Below are 21418 nucleotides of genomic sequence, written 5' to 3'. Positions count from 1 at the left end.
CCGGAGCTCACGGCATCATCATCATGGATAATGATGCCAGGAATCCGGTCCATAGCACATCACACACGGAATCAATAATTCTCACACTGATCTGGGACTTTTCTGGACTCAATCTGAATACGTATCAGGAGATTCCCTGACGTCCACACTAAAAGCGGAGGAGAAATGCAGTGTGACCGCAGCCTTAGGAGCCTGTTCCACGGAGCAATGATCGGCCGATTATCGCTCCGTGGAATAGAGCCTACGATCAGCCGATGATTGTGTCATCGGCTGATCGTTAATTTAGGGTCAAACCTAAAATCGGGCACCGCTGCAGGGAATAGTGTTTAAACAAGGGCTGCAAGGACATTGGTAACAATGTCCCTGCAGCCCTCGCTAAACGATTATTAGGCCAAGTAAACGTAGCAGATTGTCGCTCGTTTACATTATTGATCGGGCCCCTATCGGCCCGTGGAATAGGACCCTTAGTCTCACACTGATCAGTCTTCTCAATGAGTCTAATAGAGGTTAGGGGTATGTTGCATATCAGGCAGTTGCTGCTGGGATAGTAGGTGTCAGTAACACTTTCATATCGCAGTATGGTGATGCCTTCTGTATGATACAATGTAGTATGCCCTGAAGTTTTTGCAAACCAAATTTAAACCTGATGTGAGTAAATAGAAAGCGTTTTAGGGGGCTGCTCACCCATTATATGCATTATAGGGGGGTCCGCACATTTTCTGCCTTCTGATTTTCAAATGAAATGTTTCCATACACAGACAGCAAGCAGACATCCTTATACACGGTAAGAAATGTTAAAAACTTTAGTAATGTCTTTGACATTAAACAGGTCCTCCGACAAAACATTATATTTTACCCAGAACCCAAACTTACACAACAATGCAATAACAGTGAATTGCACTCTGTGCCGGCCTGCGCTCCAGCTGCGCCATTTTGTGCCATGACATCAACTTGCAATGGCCGTCTCTTCTTCCTGGATGTCTAAATCAGGCAATAAGCGGGAGTACAGACGACAGAGCAGAGCCATTGTCCACCCCCTTTGATGTTCATGGTAAGGTCACATGATATTCCTGGATGTGTGCTCTGTCTAAGCGTATCCAGGAATATCATGTGACCTGTGAATGTCCTAGGGGGGAGGTGGAGACAATGGCTCTGCTCTATCAGCTGTCCTCTCACTTATTAAAGTGTATGGCCCACCAGCGCTGTCCTGGAAGAGAAGGGTGGCATATATAGGAAAAATGGCGCTGCTGAAACGCAGCCAGGCCGTGATACAAGCATTTCCAGTGCTCAGAGAATGTAATTCATGCTATTGCAATGTTGTATAAGTTTGGGTTTGAGTAAAGTACAGTGTTGGGCTGGAGTACCCATTTAAGGTGGAAGAAAAAAAAAAATGCTCATTTATGGCAACATTTTTTGCCAGGCTTGCTGAAAGCAAATTTTTACCCTTTAAGGCTGGGTTCACACTTTTTTTTTTTATTTTATGTATTTTTTTCATCTGCTTTGGTAAAAAAACAGATGGAAAAACGGATGCATTTGTTTTTGTCAACTTCCATTATAATAGTATTAAAAAAAAAAAAAAAAAAAATCAAAATGCATCAGTTTTTTTTAACGTACACCAAAATAAGCTCAAGTACGTTAAAAAATTGATGCGTTTTGATCAATTTTTTGGTATAATGGAAGTCAATGGAAAAACGGATGCACACAAATGCATCCGTTTTTTGCAAAAACGCATGAAGAAAAAAAAAAAAAAAAAAAAAGATAGTGTGAACCCAGCCTCAGCTTAGAGAACCACCAGCAGCCAAGCCTTGCGTAATGCCGCTGCCACAGCTCCTCAGACTACTTTCCTGCAGATCAGACACAGTGAGGAAAGACACCACAGATATAAAAAAACTTTTAGACTGCAATAAATGATCACTAAACACACCCAGTCCCAGTATATTGTGCTTCATAGCACTCTCACACTATGTATATTTGAGGCTGTATTTGGTCCTCATGTCAGGTCCTCATAGCAACCAAAACTAGGAGTGGATTGAAAACACAGAAAGGCTCTGTTCACATAATGTTGTAATTGAGTGGATGGCCGCCATATAACGGTAAATTACTTCCATTATTTCAATACAACAGCCGTTGTTTTAAAATAACAGCACATATTTGCCATTAAAGGACAACTCTGGCGGAACCCCCCCCCCAAAAAAAAACACAGACACACAGACACCATACTCACCATTCCTCCGGTGACGATCGCCACTCCATTCGCCCGCCGTCCGCCTCACCATCACCGCCGTCCAGCGATGTCTCTGACTTCCGGGTCCTGGGGATGGAAAAGGCTGCCAGTGCACTTGCGCACCGGCAACTTTTCATTGGCTGGAGCGCATCACATGGCTTCCAGCAACCTCAGCCAATCAGGGCTGAGCAAACTGGAAGCCATGTGATGCGCTCCAGCCAATGAAAAGGCTGCTGGTGCGCATGTGCACCAGCAGCCTTTTCCGTCCTATTCCCTCTCTATGAAGACGCCGAGGAGGAAGAAGACCCGGACCGCCCCCCGGCTCTGACGTCGTCGTCACCAGATGCCGCCCGGGAGAAGAGGACCGTGACGACCGTAATAGGTAATGTATACATTCTTTAACTTCCGGGGGGGGGGGGTCGGGGGTCCGAAAGTGGGGGAAGGGGGCCAGACCGGGTATTTAACCACATTACAAAGTTATATAACTTTGTAATGTGTGTTAAATAAGCTAAAAAAAATTTTTGTCGGAGTTGTCCTTTAAATGACGGCCATCCACTCAATTACAACATTATGTGAACAGAGCCTTTCTGTGTTTTCAATCCACTCCTTGTTTTGGTTGCTATACAGCCTCAAATATACAGCCTCAAATATACGTAGTGTGAACATAGCCTAAAGCTGCACACATGGGCAGATAGATGGCTGGGAGGAGAAAAAAAAAAAATCCAACAATACCTGTCTGAGATGATGGATATTCTTAAAGTTATAAAAGTATGTTTTCAATCTAAGCTCAAGAGTCCTAGAAGCCACGCGAGGCTGCAACAGGAATACATGACACCTTCTTTCCCCCAAACCTCCCTGCATGATTGATGTATAGGGTCTGGCTTCCAGCCCCAGACATAGAGCAGTGGGGACATGCAAGCTGCAACTCTAGCTTAGAAAGAAAACAGGATTTTATAAAACTTTACTAAGAAACACATAGCGTCTGTTGTTTCTCCTTATCAGATATCTGCCAATGTCTGCAGCTCTTGGCATGATATAGAGCTTTAGCTTTGGCTGTCCAGGCATGATTGGAGTTGTAGTTTTGCAACAGCTGGAGAGTCAAGGTTCCCTACCTCTGTAATAGAAGAATGGTCACTGTTTAATGCTTGAAGAAATTAAACTTTTGACATTTCTGACGACACAGCAATGGTTAACGATCACATCGGGAATCCTTCCTGAGAACAGATGCGATGCTTAGCCATAGCCAGGTTAACTTAAAGTGTTAATGTCAAATAAATTAACTTTGTTCTCTCATACTGCAGGGAAGCTGAACACTTACTGCCAGGATTCAATTACTTCGAGTACTTTGTCATAACCATATTTTCAACGGACCCTTTTTACATGCAGATTTTTTTAAAAACCAGAGGACCCTTAACTTACTGGATTAGTTTAAAATTCAGCCATATGGCAAGACTTCAGACCACAGTACATTTCATACACATACCAGGGATGTCAAACTCGGGCCTTCCAGCTGTTGCAAACTACAATCCCCATCATGCCTGGATAGGTAAAGCTTTAGCTGTCCAGGCATGATGGGGATTGTAGTTTTGCAACAGCTGGAGGGCCAGAGTTTGACACGTGTGATATGCACTATCCCAATGGAGGTTGTTATATTACTGCCTCTCAAAACAAACTGGAGCTGAATTTTAAGTCTGTATATTAAAAGGTGAAGCACAAATGATGGTCAGTTATTTTTTTTTAACATGTATCTGCCATGATGTGTGCTGATCCATCATGCAGTTGATTCTGGAGCTGGATATTTTGGATATCCATGTATGGTTCCGAGCACAAGCCCTATTCCATTAGCATGGGGCTTGTGCGTGAAACAGACCCGGTGTGATCATATCCATGGAAACCCAAACTTCCAGAATGAGAGTCGATTGCACATCATTCGGGTCAGTATACAACAGGTACCCCTTAAAGCGACTATGTACCCACAATTTGGCTTCCCCCCCTCCATATCACTTGTACCTTCGGATAGCTATTTCAAGATCTGTCCTGGGCAGGTGATGCCTTAACAATCCAGCACATGTGCAGTGTTCAGACAAGTGGTGACAAGGAGAAATCCTGCCCTGGGGCATTCCTAATGATGAGGGCGGGAGGAGGGACGAAGGCCGAGGGCACAGACACTGTAGGCCACACCAATTTGACACAGGGCTGCAACAGTTTAAAAGTTGTTTTTAGGACAATAACTGCATCACCTGCCGAATGGACCCCAGGACATATCTTGGATTAAAAGCAGCTATCCGAAGGTACAAGTGGTTTTGGGGGGGGCGGATTGTGGGTACAGAGTCGCTTTAAGTCATATTTATACAATACCAGAGAACTACTCTTTGTTCAGTAAACCCTAAATAAAAACAACGTCAATCATTCCAACTCTACCCAAGCATTAGATACTTACTGTATTTTCAGAAAGCTCTCATACCCCTTCGGGTTACTAAAGAGGGGAGAGAAACTATTGTTTCTCTGGAACATTTTGGAGAATCACCCCTTACAGTAAACTTGAATCCCATCTATGCATTTTTAAGCACACAGAACAAATAAGCTCATCTGTATCCATCCAATGTGTCGGGCATGCAGAATAACTCCTACTGTGCTTTACAATGGAACCATGGCACATAAAAAAATACACACATTCTAATAAATAAAATAAAAAAAGGGAAAAACAACGAAAAAGGGGGGAGGGGGCATACGTCAGCTTGCAGGCATCAAGGATATGGAACGTTATAAGCCTGATGGTTATAACACAGCTTATTCTTTCTACACGGATATTGCAATCCAGCGGGATATTCAATATCAAATATATATCTCTATATAAGGATATATATATTTATATATGTACACACAATATCTAGATTAAACCCCCCTGTTATTTAGAAGGGGGGGGGGGGGGGGGTCTGACTTTATGAACAAACAGCAAATAAAAAGACCAAAATCTGTTCCACGGCAGAATCCATCTAATGCTGCGCACCTTAACTTTGTGGAACCCCACTGAAAAAAGAGGTAGATTTAATGTCTATGTATAGATCTATATATATATATGTATATATATAAAACAAAAACAAGAAAAAAAAAAAGCTGATTGAAAAAGGAGTCTCTCCATAAGATGCAGTGGGGATAGACAGGTTATCGATAGGTAATTCTGCAGCACGGTGCAGCCAAAAACTAAACCCTGTCAGATAGACGATTGCTACATTAGTTGATCTTTCTTGTGCTGGAAAGTGTATTGCTATAGGATTACGGGGAAGGGATAGTATCGAGACTTCTTATGTGCAATGTTAGTTTTCAAACTGGAATAGGAAGGAGCAAAAGGAAAAGGGGATTAGCACCATGTGACCTTTCACAACGGAAAGGGTTTATCCACTTTTAAAGTTTCTTTTTTTTTTTTCCAAAGAAAATATTTAGGCAAGAGAAAAAAAAAAAATGTGGTGGTGGGGGGTGATTTAGTGAGTACTGGGAAGAGACAGGTGTGATGGAGGAAGGTATCGCTGGGCCAAAATTGCAGCGTCCAAAGGGCTCATTGGTTGAGCATCATACCCTAGTCTTCGAATTGGGGGGAAATTGCCAAAATGACGTTTTTGAGGAAAGTTTTTGGCTTCATGGATTGTGTTCTTCTCTTCTGCCAAAAGAAGCTGCTGTCGCATGTAGTTCTCAAACTCGTACTGTGAAGACTCCTCGGTCACCTTTGCCTTAGAGAAGGAACACAGATAATTGTTGAAAGGAGAAGTTCAGTCTAAAGTATTGTTACTATGTTATTACTTATGAAAAGTTAGACAATTTCCCAATGTACATTAATTATGGGGATGGCCCCGGTACTACTCCCCCATCATCTGCTCATCCTAGGAGCAGATGGAGTAGTAGTACAGTGTATGTGTGTCCCACAGCACTGAGCAGGGAGGGAGATAGTTAGATGCACAAGCACCTCTATCATGATGAATTACATTAAGCCCTACACTGCGCAAGGTTTTTTGGGAATAATCCCTATCAACCTCAAAAAAAAAAAAAAAAACGCATAAAAAAAAAAAAAAAAAAGAACCATTAACAGGTTAGACGAATCTATCCTGCTGATATGTCCCTATTGTGCATGGGAGCTTAGGATGAAGGTAAATCTCTTATACATGAGCAGTATAAAGAACATTATCCTAGCTGCAGGACACACGGGACAGGAAGTCAGCCCTGCAGAACGTCAGTCAATAACATAGCGGAGTAAGATAAAGCAAGCTGTTATGGCTGCTGAACACAGGGATGAAGCGTATATATTTGCTTTCATCACTTCTTACCTCCTGCGAGCTCTCTGGACTGGTAACATGATCAATGTCAGGCACAACTTGCAGCGGACCACTTAGAGAGGACATTGACTGCCTGTAGGTAAAACACATACCGTATTATGAAATGCATTTCTACTATAAGGGTATATTCACACATACAAGATTTGCTGCAGATATCAATGTAACTAAAAGAACTAAATGAAGCTTAAAATCTGGAAAAGACCATGTGTGAAAGTAGGTGGAAGTTCTGCTAAAGAGGGACGCGGATGGAAAAAGATAGATACACACACACACACACACACACACACACACACACAAATACACACACAAATACACACAGATGTAGACAGGCCTAACATGAGTTGTAGCCAGGGTTAACTTGATCCCTGACGCAACAACTGTGTCAGGGAGCTATGTTAAAGAGGACCTGTCACCCCCAGTGACGGGGTGACAGGCTCCTGAACCCCCGTTAAGAGCCCCCTATACTCACGTGATCCCGCCGGGTCCCGCTTCTGGAGATGGTCGGATCACGGAGATATCGGCGCCCGAAGCCCGACGCGCACGCTCCTCAGATGAGTCTAACACTCAGAGAATGACAGGAGAGTCCAGCGCTCCGTCATTCTCTATGAGCATTGGACTCATCTGAGGAGCGCGCGCGCCGGGCTTCGGGCGCCGATGTCTCCGTGACCCGGCCATCTCCAGAAGGGGGACCCAGCGGGATCACGTGAGTATAGGGGGCTCTAACGGGGGTCGGGAGCCTGTCACCCCAGCACAGGTTCCCTTTAAGTGAATCATAAAGTTAAAGTGGTTGTCTAGAAAAAATTTTTTTATTTAAATCAACTGGTGTCATAAAGTTATATAGATTTGTAATTTACTTTTATTTAAAAATCTCAAGTCTTCCCATACTTATAAACTGTTGTATGTCCTGCAGGAAGTGTTGTTTTATTTACATTCAGAAACAGTGCTCTCTGCTGACATCTCTGGCCGAGTCAGGAACTGTCCAGAGCAGCAGCAAATCCCCACAGAAAACCTCTCCTGCTCAGGACAGTTCCTGACTCCGCCAGATGTCAGCAGAGAGCACTGTGTCTGAATGTAAATAAACAACACTTCCTGCAGTACATATAGTAGCTTATAAGTACGAAAAGACTTGAAAATTACATATCTATATAACTTACTGACACCAGTTGATTTGAAAGAAAAACGTTTTCGCTGGACAACCCCTTTAAGCCTGGCTACATCTCATGTTATGCCTGGCGATATAGACACACACACAATTTTAGCCAGCAACCAGAAAAATAAACCTATAATAAAGTAATGTGAGAGGTAATAGCATTAGCGGATATAGGCAAAGGAAAAGAGAAAGAATGCAAAAAAATAAATAAATAAATAAATAAATATGTTAAAAAAATTAAAATAGTTAAAATGGCTAACCTAAACATGTAAATTAGCATCTCTTAGGGTGCCTTCACACGTAACGGATCTGCAGCAGATTTCACTCTGCGAATTCGCAGAGAGATCCACTGTGGATCACTGCCCTGTACACTCTATGGGCAGACAAACTCGCAGCGGGATGAACATCCCACTGCGAGTATGTCAGCAGCCCGCCCTGTTAACCCCCCCACCGCCAGAGTGTATACTTTACCTGCTCCCCGCTCCGGCTTGCTTCGGGGCTCCCGGCGTCTTAACGTCCCGCTCAGCCAATCAGTGCGCTGTGGCAGGGCAGCGCACTGATTGACAGAGCGGGTTGTGCCGGGAACCCCCGAAGCAAGCCGGAGCGTGGATAATGTAAATGCTATCTGAGCTATCGCCATCATTTTATACAGCAGGAAGAGCTGAGCAGAGTGATATAGATCTTTATGGGAAAAGATTCAGTATAACTTGTAATTTATTGATTGAAATCTTTGCTAAAATGTGCTAAAGAGTCCAGTCCATTGAGTGACCCCGCCCACTGGACTCCTTGTCACAGAATGAAAAGAGATTCCAATCAACGGGTTACAAGTTATACGGAATCTTTTCCCACAAAAGATATATATCAATCTGCTCAGTTCTTCCTGCTGTATAACATGAAGGTAATAGATCAAATAGCATTGTCTTAGTGACAGGTTCCCTTTAACAATTGTTTCAATATTCATCTTGATCTTAAAGGACAACTCCCACGAAAATTTTTTTTAGCTTATTTAACACACATTACAAAGTTATATAACTTTGTAATGTGGTTAAATACCCGGTCTGGCCCCCTTCCCCCACTTTCGGACCCCCGACCCCCCCCACCCGGAAGTTAAAGAATATATACATTACCTATTACGATCGTCACGGTCCTCTTCTCCCGGGCGGCATCTGGTGACGACGACGTCAGAGCCGGGGGGCGGTCCGGGTCTTCTTCCTCCTCGGCGTCTTCATAGAGAGTGAATGCGACGGAAAAGGCTGCTGGTGCACATGCGCACCAGCAGCCTTTTCATTGGCTGGAGCGCATCACATGGCTTCCAGCTTCGTCAGCCCTGATTGGCGGAGGTTGCTGGAAGCCATGTGATGCGCTCCAGCCAATGAAAAGGCTGCCGGTGCGCAAGCGCACTGGCAGCCTTTTCCATCCCCAGGACCCGGAAATCAGAGACATCGCTGGACAGCGGACGGCGGTGACGGTGAGGCGGACGAATGGAGTGGCGATCGTCACCGGAGGGATGGTGAGTATGGTGTCTGTGTGTGTCTGTGTTTTTTTTTTTTTGGGGGGGGGGGGGGGGTCCCGCGGGAGTTGTCCTTTAAAGTCTAACACCACTGGTAGGGGTGACTTATGTGAAAAACAACTCTGCACAAAAGTCATCCGAAGCCGTAGTGTGAACATACCCTCATATCCAGGATCCATCTTGACACAATGGCCGGGATAGGAGTTATGTCTAAAACCAGCCGTTTAGTTTAGCGCCAATAGAGGCTGTAAAATTGAGGAATTTGACAAAGGGGATGCCCCTCTGGCTTTCCATGGCAGCTTATGAGGATTGATAAACAAACAATGTTATCGCTGCACATACTTTTGGTTTAATAAAAATTTTTGCCCATCTTGGTATGAATGCAGCCATATTAGCACCGGGGCAGGAACTACTAACCACGAGGAGATGATGCCTCCGAGAGACTCGAGAACTTCTGAAGCCGTCAAACGCTGTTGCGGGTCCAAAACCAACAACTTTCTAATAAGACAGACCGTGCTCTCCGACACCCTGCCATCTCTGTTAACAAAAACAGAAACGTTATGTGTGTCCATAGTACCGGTGCAAAAAAACTAGAAAAAGTGCCCATATTGTGCCTGATAATAAACAAATGCTAAAACAGTTTTTTTATCTAGTAAAAGTGTCATTTCTGGCCAACAGAAATAATTTCCATCAGTCACAATCCTCTAGAATTATCGCTGTGACTGTAGTATACACTAGACAGGTATGGACAGTCATAGAGAATATATATTATATATATATTATTTTTTTTTTTATTTATTTATTTTACACATACACACACACACAAACTTTATTTTAAGTTTTTGTATGGTGGGAGGATTGGATGGTCAGAAACTGCGATGTGTCAATACAAGGCAAAGTAAGGTGCATAAATACAATCACTTTAATTCAGGATGTCTCTGGTTAGATTGAAATTACAGCTGGGATTTAATCTTGTATTGAAGCTAAGACCACGATCGCAGCAGTAGCCTGAGATATAGCCTCATAGAATCAAGATAGGGACTGAAAGTGGCGCTAAAGGGGGTTGTACAGGGGGTTGTAGCCCTGGTAGTCTCTGGCTACAGCTATAATGGTCTGAACTTTAAAACAAGACCAAAAGTATATCTCTGGCTGTGATCCCTAGTAGCCATGTTGTATCAGGCATGTCCTTGGCACAGAAAGGGTTAATGCCAGGAAAAAATGTATTCTGAATTTTTTGCTCAGTCAAAAAAAAACTTTCATGTTACAGAAATAATTTACTATTCATTTCACTAACAGATACACATTGTTATAAGTATACAGCTGGTTTTCAGAAAGTCCCATGACTCAGCACAGCACTGGAGAAGAACTGACTAGTACAAAAGACAGACATGAATATTCAATATGCGCTCATAGCTAGGAGATATATATATTATAATATATTTTTTCATAATATATTATATATACACATACACACACTCATAAGACAGAGGGTCCGCAAAGAGGTTTTCCCAACTTAACGTATCCCTTATTCACAGAATAGGCGAGAAGAATCTTCTTTGACCCCCCCCCCCCAAGTTTAGAGATGATCGAACAGCGCTGATGTTTAGATTCGTACGAACTCGAACCATCGGTATTTGACTCCCGCAGTCTTCCCGTTCCGTGGGGAAGGTGGAGACAGCCCAAGTCCCGCCTGGAAAACAGATACAGCCTGGCCCATAGGTTGTGTCCCTGTTTTCCAGGCGGGACTGTCTCCACCTTGCCCACGGAACAGGAAGGCAGCAGGAGTCATAACGATGGTTCGAGTTCGTACGAACCTGAACATCAGCGCTGTTCGATCATCTCTACCCAAGATCTCCAGTCAGAATAGAAAATTAGGAGGATCAGTTTACTCACCCATTACTATATAATGTTTACACACATATATACATCTACTTACTCTGGGATAGAATATTCTGCAGCCTTAATTTTGCGAAAGAGTTCCTGAGGTATACTGTCATAAAAGGGGAACTGGCCATACAACATAGTAAAAAGAACCACTCCAAGCGCCCACATGTCGCTCGGCTTTCCACGATAGGGACGACCTGGGTACAAATTGGAGACAGGAGTTAAAGCAAGTACAGGAAAGCAGAGAAATCCACAGATACAGAGATTTACCCTGCCGCCAGACTGTATATTTTTGTTTTACTACCATTCCAATCAAAACACTTAACACGTCTGTGAAATGTCACAAGTTTATTTTCAGAATTGGCTGGGACATTTAAAGGGGTTGTCCAGCGAAAATCTTTTTCTTTCAAATCAACTGGTGTCAAAAAGTTATATAGATTTGTAATTTACTTGTATTAAAAAATCTCAAGTCTTCCCATACTCATCAGCTGCTGTATGTTCTGTAGGAAGTGTTTTATTTTCAGTCTGACACAGTGCTCTCTGCTGACATCTCTGGCTGAGACAGGAACTGTCCAGAGCAGGAGAGGTTTTCTAGGGGAGTCAAAGAAAACAGAGACTGTCTCGGCCAGAGATGTCAGCAGAGAGCACTGTGTCAGGACATACAGCAGCGAATAAGTATGGGAAGACTTGACATTTTTTTTATAGAAGTAAATTACAAATCTATATAACTTTCTGATATCAGTTGATTTGAAAGAAAAAGATTTTTGCTGTATAACCCCTTTAAATCTACAGCTACCTTAGTGCTATCATCATCAGAGACCTAGTATATCTGACTCAATGTGAATGAATGGTTGTGCTCCCTTGCAGTTCTCCCAGGCAATGTCAATCACTTACCACTAAGTACATCAGGACTGATATAAGCCGGACTTCCTCTCTGATCCTTCAACAGGTCGTCTTCACTGACCAAGTGCTTACCCAGGCAAAAGTTAGTGATGGTTATCCTGTGTGTCCTAAAAGTAACCGGATGAAACATAAAAATGTGAACAGTAGCTCTATAATAATAATAAAAAATCCATCTGCTACAGTGTCAAAGGTTAAATTTACAGAACAAAAAATTTGTATGAAACCTTTCCTTTTTTTTCACATCACTTGCTTTATAGCTTTAAAAGTGTCAATGTTGTTTAAAAATTAATTTTTTTTTTTTTGCAGAAATCAATAGTACAGGTGATTTTAAGAAACTTTGTAATTGGGTCGAAAAATGCATTTTTATCATGAAAAAAAGCTCTCCTCCCTGTCTTCATGGTTTTCTATGGATAGGGGAAGGGTGGAGGGAGATGAGGCACCAAAACAGGACAACAAAGTTATTTACAGCTACATCACTGGGCTCTCTCCTCTTAAGCCAGCACTGACCTCTCTGACCTCTGAATACTGGCTTTCACACAGCTCCCACTGTGTAATCCTTTTTTCTCTGCTTTTTGCTGGCGACTTGTCTCCCTCCTCCTTCCTCCCTATTTTTAGTGTATGGCCAGGGAGGGGGTGGATATAGACACCGCCGGTCACTTACCTCCCCTGATTTGGCAGATTATCGCTCCATGTAATAGGGCCCTATTACACAGGACGATTATCGTGTGAATTATTTGAAATATTGTTTGAACGTAAAGAATAATTTAGTGTAAAAGCAGGCAACGAACAAACAACCAAACCGTTCATCGTTCATTTGGTTGGTGCAGACACCAAAATCATCATTTTTCCACATTCGTTTGCCAATTGTTCTGTGTAATTCCAAATCTTCTCTTCATTTGCTGGGTTTAGATGGAGTAAACGATTGTAGTAACAACTATCATTCTGTGTAATATGGTTAACTATAAACGATCTCGTCTATGATTCTGTATAAAAGAACGTATGAAGCACAGTGTTGAGTGAACTTGTCGAACTGTTTGGGTTCAGCAACGTTTTCCAAACCTCAATGCAGCCGGTGGCGAAGTTGGATGAATGCAGCCATTGCCCATGTTCACACAATGTAAGTAAAGTATTAATCATAAAGTACTAATTAATTGATTAATACTTTACTTACATTGTGCTGCAGCTAGAGGGAATCCCGGCCGGACTGTATACACACAGTATACTATTCGTCCGGTATCGCTAGCGGCCCCGCAAAAAACTAACATGTCTTGAATAGCAGCCGCAGACAGTTCACACAATGGAGCGTGCAGCTCCAGCCACACGTTCTATTGTGTGCAGCAGGCCGGGATGATATTCCGACACCAGGTCACAGAATGGCCGGTATCTTACGCCATGTGAACATGGCAATAGGCCGTATCTATGATTTCCTGGCAGCCCTAGGTTGAAATCTAACTTCTCCAGCCGCCGGGAGTCAAATGCCAGTGAGTCAGCTCAACATTATCTTGGGCTAATCCCGTCAAGTAACTGATCTACTGGCTTAAGGCAAATGAAAAGGATGATGGTGACGACGACAATGAAGACTGCCTTAATGAACATAATGCAGACTAATGAAACTCTGGCACTGCTTTTATTAGACACTTCAATATATGACGGCATGTACAGTACACGGCGCTCACAGCAGCATCTAAATAGTAATATGACTTGCATAAGTGATAGTTACGATGCTGGTCAGTGACCACAACTGTTGAAAGCCATGGGATATGAAGTGACCTCAGCTACTGAGCCACTCCATACTTCCTGTGGCTCTTCTGCTGTACATATACTACAGGACGTGAAGGGGTTAAGAGAAAGCAGCTAACCAGACGCCTTGATGGAACAGCGAGAAAATTAACGAAAACTAAAACTCGTGTTTACTGCCATACATGTAGCATTAACATTCTTAGCTGCCGTCCCAGTAACTTATAATGGCTTCAATTAAAGTCTTAGAAACAAAAATATATAAAAAAAAAAAAAAGGTTTTTGTTGCTGAGCATTAAAGCCAAAGGGCTAGGTTTAGCAGAAATATTAATGACCAAGATTCTGCTGAATGCCGTCTTAATAGAGCCCTGAGTGCACACGTATGTGGGTGATGTACTGGACTGTGTATTATATATACACACACACACACACACAGGAATCTCTATTATCCGACACTGAACAGGCTGTACTCTGGGAGATGAATCATCCTCATTAAGCCAATAGTTTTTAAACATAAGCCCACGCTTATCTACGGGGGAACACGCAAAAGGGCCACAAACATGTTCTCTTTCAATGCTTTTCAGACGAGGAAAAAAAAAATTATAACTTACAGATTATTTCAGAAAACAATGTTGATGCTACATACATTTCCCTCAAAGGGCAAACTACATTCTCTGTGCAAACGCCTCTGCCTTGTGTATGGGGCCTAGGATTCAGGGATAAGAAGCAGCTGCTTATTTCCCCTGCAACATGTTTAAAGGGGCTGTCTGGCGGAATAATCTCTCTCTCTCTAGCTGCTGGTGCATATAATTTAAAATGAGAAAAAAAAGAAAAAAAAAGAAATAGGACTTAAAGGGGCCTCTTACAAGGTTTTTTTTCCAGATGGGGGAGTAACAGTTGTCATGCTACAACTAAGAACAAGCAATATAAGATTATAGCAGCACAACTTAAAAAAGGACGACATTATAGGGGATAATTCAAGACAAGTGTTGAGCGGACTTGCCAAACTGTTCGGGGTCGGCAATGTTCTCCAAACCAGAAAGATCGGCGTTTGACTCCCAGTATCTGAAGAATAAGGACGCAGCTGTAAGACTCCCAGGAAATCATGGATATAGCCATAGGCGATATCCATGTTTTCCAGGACTCCTTCGGGTGACATTCAATTTTTCCAGACGCCAGGATTTCAACGTTGAGAATTCGGGTTTGGAGAACGTTGCGGAACCTGCACAGTTCAGCAAGTCTGTTAAACATTATTCAACATCGCTCCTGGTAAAATCAGTGGTGAAACGTGTTGGGGTGTGAAGGAGGAGTCAGGTCGCCCAAGCAGGGCGAGTGTTATAGCCCCTAAACACCATTTGAGGGATACCAGATATGGGGGACACTAATTCCTGTGAGTAGTGGTGGGTTTGTGCAATACAGCTGGTGCAATAGGAATAGCTTGGTCATCTTATGTGCAATACATAGTTGCTGCTATCTTCATTTGAATGCAATACACATTGTTGCTTGGAGATGATTTGTGCAATAGATAGTTGCTGCCATTTGTTGTTGGGTACAGTATACAGCTGCTACTGACTTTAGTCTGTGCAATATATAGAGTAGGGATGGTCCGAACCTGCCGAGGTTTGGGTTCGTACGTTCGTATGACGCCCGAACGCTCGGCATCAGATCCCCGTTGTCTGCCCGCTCCATGGAGCGGGTGGATACAGCGGAAGGACCGCCTGGAAAACTGGGATACAGCCTATGGCTGTATCCCAGTTTTCCAGGTGGTCCTTCCGCTGTATCCACCCGCTCCACGGAGCGGGCAGACAGTGGGAATCATTACAGAGGGTTCGGGTTCGTACGAACCCGATCAGAACTCGGTCCGAACCACCCCTAATATAGATGCTAGACTCCTTCTGTTTTTAATATGTCTATTTTTGTATATGTTTTTATGGGACTACTGTGGATAAATAAAGATTAATTTGGAAATAAAAAAAATTCTTTGTGGATTATTTATGGGATTATTATAGGAGAATAAGTTGGAAGGACCCTATATAATGTTTTGGATGAAAACCATTTTTGATGTTTTAATATAGGTTATATATTATTCAAGATGGGCTTACTCCTACGCCAGGTCCTAGATAAAGCCCTGCCCAGAAAAACGCCTCTTAGGTAAATCCGGCAAGACCTGCACCCACTGTACAGCGGGAGCAGAAATCTACAAATGCTCTTGAGCAGGTGTAGATTTCTGCCATGATTACACATTAAAAATTTCGTAAATGTTCATCTAACAGGATATTGAATAATTAGCTGGTAGGTGGTCTGACCAGTGAGACCACAACCAAGCACAAAAACAGAAGGTTCCTCATCCACCAGGTGCACGTAGTAAAAGCGCAAATACTCAACCATTTATGCAGTAATGAAAAGTGTCAGAAAACCTGGCCTAGATGGCATGCGACACACGGGAACGCGGGTCCAACAACAAATGATCTTACCTTTTGTTCAGCACCATATTACCCAGCTTCAAGTCTCTGTGCACAATATTCTTCTACAGAAATAAAAGAAAATAGTTTTGGTATAAAAAAAAAAAAAGCGTTTGCAAATACAGCGTCTCAAATGACATTGAGCTTATATGTGGGTAATATGGGGGAGATTCATCAAAGGGTGTAAATTTTAGACTGTTGCAAACTGCCCACTGCAACCAATCACAGCTCAGCTTTAGGCTCTGGTGAAAGAAAAGCTGAGCTGTGATTGGTTGCTGGGCGCTTTGCACCAGTCTAAATTTTACACCCTTTGATAAATCTCCCCCTATATGTATAATATATCACAAAATACAAGAGCTTTAATGCCAGAAGAGAATGGAGAGGAGAAAGGTGTATGAGTGAAGTGAGATGAGTATATTATACATGTACCTTATGTAAGGCTTCCACTACTCTGACCACATCGTAGAATATGACCACCGTCTCTCTCTCTCCCAACCTCTTCTCCTTAATAACATAATGCTGTAAATTAATTAGGTCTGCAGTCTTGTCGCTAAAGTCGTGGGCACAAAGGCAATCCAGGACGAGGCATATGCGCTTTCGCATCTTCCTTACTAGCTTGTTGGCATCCATGTCTTCAGCAAATTCACATGTTCGATCCTAAGGACAGAATATTAGAAGATGGTAAGGCATATTGTTAAAGATTCAACTGGATTAAAAACTAAGCCCCCCTTCACATGTCCATGGCACAATTTACGGCCAAGAGACCATCAGGAAGAGTCAGGAAACCAACAGAATTTCCTGGCAGACAAAAATGGAGAAGTTAAAGAAAAAAAAAAAAATAATAATAATCATACTCACCTGCTGCAGGCTGCAATGGTTGTTCCCCTCCGGCTTCTCCTTTGCAGTGTGCATGCAAATGACATCACTCATGTGCTGCAACACTGGAGGGGAGGTAGCGACCTCTTATGGCCGGAGCAATAATGCTGTCCACAAAAGTGACTGACAGGGTTCAGAGCTAATGGCTACCGACCCAGTGAGTCACTGTGCCACATTTAACTATGATTAGGAGTGCGGCATACAGTTAAAGGGCAAGCGTCAGCACCTGGTGGCACTGGTGGTGCTGGCCTGGCCTAGGGTTCTATGGGGCATCTGTGCCAGAATTCTGGAAAAACGTAGAACACGTCCTACAGTCATATGAAAAAGTTTGGGCACCCCTATTAATCTTAATCATTTTTAGTTATCAAAATGTGGGTTTTTGCAACAGCTATTTCAGTTTGATACATCTAATAACTGATGGACACAGTAATATGTTAGGAGTGAAATTAGGTTTATTGTACTTACAGAAAATGTGCAATATGCATTCAAACTAAATTTGACAGGTGCAAAAGTATGGGTACCCTTATCATTTTCTTGATTTGAATACTCCTAACTACTTTTTACTGACTTAGGGCCCTTTTACACAGAAAGATTATAGATTTGAAGCCAAAGCCAGGAATGGATTTGAAAAGAGGAGAAATCTCAGGCTTTCCTATATGACCTGATCTCAGTTTATAATCTGTTCCTGGTTTAGGCTTCAAATCTTTGGCAGATAATCTGTCAGTAGGGCTGGGCGATATTGGCCTAAATTATTATTGCGGTTAATCGTACATGTAGCCGCGGTAACGATAACTGAGCCATAATTATGACACGCCCCTTTTGCAAGCCACACCCACTTGACCGTGCAAACCTGGTGATATTTTTTTTAATAAGAGTATAAAAAAAAAAAGTAACTCACTGAGCAGCAACACAAGGCTGGGCCATATAGGCTATTGTCCTTATTATTATTATTATTATTATTATTATTCATTATTAGGGGTCTCAGCAGAGACCTGGACATGTATATACAGGTATACAGCCATTACAGGATATGTATACACAGGTATACAGCTATGTACACAGTACAGTATCTATATATACAGCTATGTACACACTACAGGACTTTTATATACAGGTATACAGCAACATAGCTGTATACATGTCCTGTACTGTGTACATAGCGATATACCAGTATATATACATCCGGTAGTGTGTACATAGCTGTATACCTGTATATACACATCCTGTAGTGTGTACGTAGCTGTATACTCAAATATGCAAGTCCTGTAGTGGCAGTATTATTTATGTATTTATGCACACGCACACTACAAGATATGTATATACAGGTATACAGCTATGCAGATTTTCCATTAATAACTCATGCACACTCAGCTAAGCTGAGCATTCATATGTATTATAGAATTACAAGAAATAGTTAGGGGGGATCTGGGCAGAAGGGGGAAAGCAGTTGGGGGGATCTGGGCAGAAGGGGGGGAGCTGCTAGGGGGGGATCTAGGCAGAATGGGGGGAAGCAGCTGAGGGGGGGGGGGGGGAGGGGGAGGAGGTTTGGGCAGAAGGGGGGGGCATAAGCTGTATCTCCTTCTCCCAGCCGGACAGGCGCTGACCCGCTCCACATACCCGGGAGTGAGCGGCCGGGGGTACATAAGCTGTATTTCCTCTTCCCCTTGTAACCCGCTCAGCATTGGTACGCTTGTGGCCCCGTCGGACGTTCATACAGGCAGATCCCGGTCTCTGGAGGAGGAGACCGCACGATCATGTGATGGCGTCCCTGCGGGTGCTGGAGCTGAATAGCGGGATCGGGGATCTGCACTGCGGCCCTAGATCCCGCTATTCAGCTCCAGCACCCGCAGGGACGCCATCACATGATCCTGCGGTCTCCTCCTCCAGAGACCGGGATCTGCCTGTGCAAACGTCCGACGGGGCCACAAGCGTACCAATGCTGAGCAGGTTACAAGGGGAGGAGGAGATACAGCTTATGTACCCCCGCCCTGTCCGGCTGGGGGTGGGGAGGTTATACGCTGGTGCAGGATTGCAGGGCGCACTGAGGGACGGGCGGGCAGGGGCCATTGGGGGGCACTCTGTCAGGCATGGGGGGACGGCAAGTGCTATGACACATACAGCACACTGTGCAGCACTGAAATACCGCAAATACCGTCCTGGCGCAGTTGAGGTCGGTTACCGACGCCAGAGATGGTATCGGTATTTTCACGGTATACCGCCCAGCCCTATCTGTCAGACAATCTTTCTGTGTAAAAGGGCCCTTACTGAAGCACTAAATTGGTTTGGTAACCTCATTGAGCTTTGAACTTCATAGCCATGTGTCTCCAATCATGAGAACAGGTATTTAAGGTGGCCACTTGCACGTTGTTCTCCTATTTGAATCTCCTCTGAAGACTGGCATCATGGGCTCCTCAAAACCACTTACAAATGATCTGAAAACAAAGATTGTTCAATAGTTGTTCAGGGGAAGGATACAAAAAGTTCTCAGAGATTTAACCTGTCAGTTTCCACTGTGAGGAACATAGTAAGGGAATGGAAGACCACAGGGACAGTTCTTGTTAAGCCCAGAAGTGGCAGGCCAAGAAAAATATCAGAAAGGCAGAGAAGAAGAATGGTGAGGACAGTCAAGGACAATCCACAGACCCCCTTCCAAAGACCTGGAGCATCATTTTGCTGCAGATGGTGTCACTTTGCATCGGTCAACAATACAGCGCACTTTGCACAAGGAGAAGCTGTATGGGAGAGTGATGCGAAAGAAGCCGTTTTTGCAAGTACGCCACACAGAGTCGCCTGAAGGATGCAAAAGATTGGACAAGCCAGCTTAATTTTGGAAGAAGGTTCTGTGGACTGATGAAACAAAGATCGAGTTGTTTGGTTATACAAAAAGGCCTTATGCATTGGGTCAAAAAAAACCACAACATTCTAAGAAAAACACTTGCTACCCATTGTAAAATTTGATGGAGGTTCGATCATGCTTTGGGGCTGTGTGGCCAATGCCGGCATCGGGAATCTTGTTAAAGTTGAGGGTTTGCATGGATTCCACTCAGTATCAGCAGATTCTTGAGAATAATGTTCAAGAATCAGTGACGAAGTTAAGGCTACGCCAGGGATGGATATTTCAGCAAGGCAATGATCAAAAACACTGCTCCATATCTACTCAGGCAGAGGAACAATGACAATGTTCTAGAATGGCCATCCCAGTCCCCAGACCTGAATATCATTGAACATCTGTGGGATGAAGAGGGCTGTCCATGCTTGGCAACCATCAAACTTAACTGAACTGGAATTGTTTTGTTAAGAGGAATGGTCAAAAATACCTTTATCCAGGATCCAGGAACTCATTCAAACCTACAAGAAGCGACTAGAGGCAAAAGGAGGATCTACTAAATATTCATTTCTGTTGCGGTGCCCATACTTTTGCACCTGTCAAGTTTTGTTTGAATGCATATTGCACATTTTCTGTTAGTACAATAAACCTCATTTCAATCCTAAAATATTACTGTGTCCATCAGTTATAAGATATATCAAACTGAAATAGCTGTTGCAAAAAAAAAAACAAATTTTGATAACTAAAAATGATTACGATTAATAGGGGTGCCCAAACTTATGACTGTATATTTTCTGGCGTTATCTTACGGCATGGATACCCTGACATCAGCAAAAGGCGACAAGTCCTGGCGACCAGCCAAGAACCTATTACTGCTTGCTTCAGCCAGGGATGGCTACGATTGGTACATCACCATACCCAATAGTCTCCCCTACTCCCTGTTACAGTACCTGATCTCAGTTAAAGTTTTACAAAGTTATCCGCATATAACACAAGACTTGTCCTTGGTCCTTAATGCCTAAAGCGGCTGTGGAGTTAAGGGGTTAAGAGAGAGCGCCTCATTAAGATCTCTGCATTCAAAGCTCCTCAGGCGTTCTGAGCAATAAACTGATGAAGACGAGACAGGCGTTCTGATACAGACACATAATAAAGGTCATGTGATTTGTATTACCTGAAAGAGGCCGTGATGATGGACCACTCCATCCTGGTTGTGCAGCAGAGATAACAGGGAATATTCTGTATGTAATAACATTTTGCCTTGTCTCTCCTCCTGAGTCTCTCCCGATTTGTCTGGCCGTTCTTCCAAACTCAGTATCTAAAAGGATAGAGAAAAGCTGTAAGAAGGGAGAACAGCTAGAAGGTGGACACTGACAATACATTGATACGGTGTATAAGTGAAGACATATTTTTGAAAGCCTGGTAGCTGTAGAAGAGTTTTTATAAAACCCTAGAAGCTTTGATATCACCAATAAATCGCAGACAATTAAACACGCACAATGCCATTCTGAATATGCTCC

The 21418-nt window shown here is 43.2% G+C and overlaps 1 protein-coding gene across 1 annotated transcript in view; it reads right to left on the bottom strand.

The window, feature by feature from the left end:
- Positions 1-4642: 4642 nt before the first annotated feature.
- The window catches only part of STK40 (serine/threonine kinase 40), a 30287-nt gene continuing 13511 nt past the window's right edge, over positions 4643-21418 (bottom strand). Inside the window, exons 4-11 of the mRNA XM_069972657.1 lie at positions 21073-21216; positions 16628-16855; positions 16211-16263; positions 11991-12106; positions 11149-11293; positions 9630-9749; positions 6544-6625; positions 4643-5952 (exon numbers count right to left, since the gene is read on the bottom strand). Coding sequence (XP_069828758.1) covers positions 5707-5952; positions 6544-6625; positions 9630-9749; positions 11149-11293; positions 11991-12106; positions 16211-16263; positions 16628-16855; positions 21073-21216 — 1134 coding nt within the window. The 3' untranslated portion in view covers positions 4643-5706. The remainder of the gene's footprint in view (positions 5953-6543; positions 6626-9629; positions 9750-11148; positions 11294-11990; positions 12107-16210; positions 16264-16627; positions 16856-21072; positions 21217-21418) is intronic.

The sequence above is a fragment of the Dendropsophus ebraccatus genome, chromosome 5 (assembly GCF_027789765.1).
Source record: "Dendropsophus ebraccatus isolate aDenEbr1 chromosome 5, aDenEbr1.pat, whole genome shotgun sequence".
Classification (NCBI taxonomy): Eukaryota; Metazoa; Chordata; class Amphibia; order Anura; family Hylidae; genus Dendropsophus; species Dendropsophus ebraccatus.
This window is presented reverse-complemented; position numbering and strand designations above follow the sequence as displayed.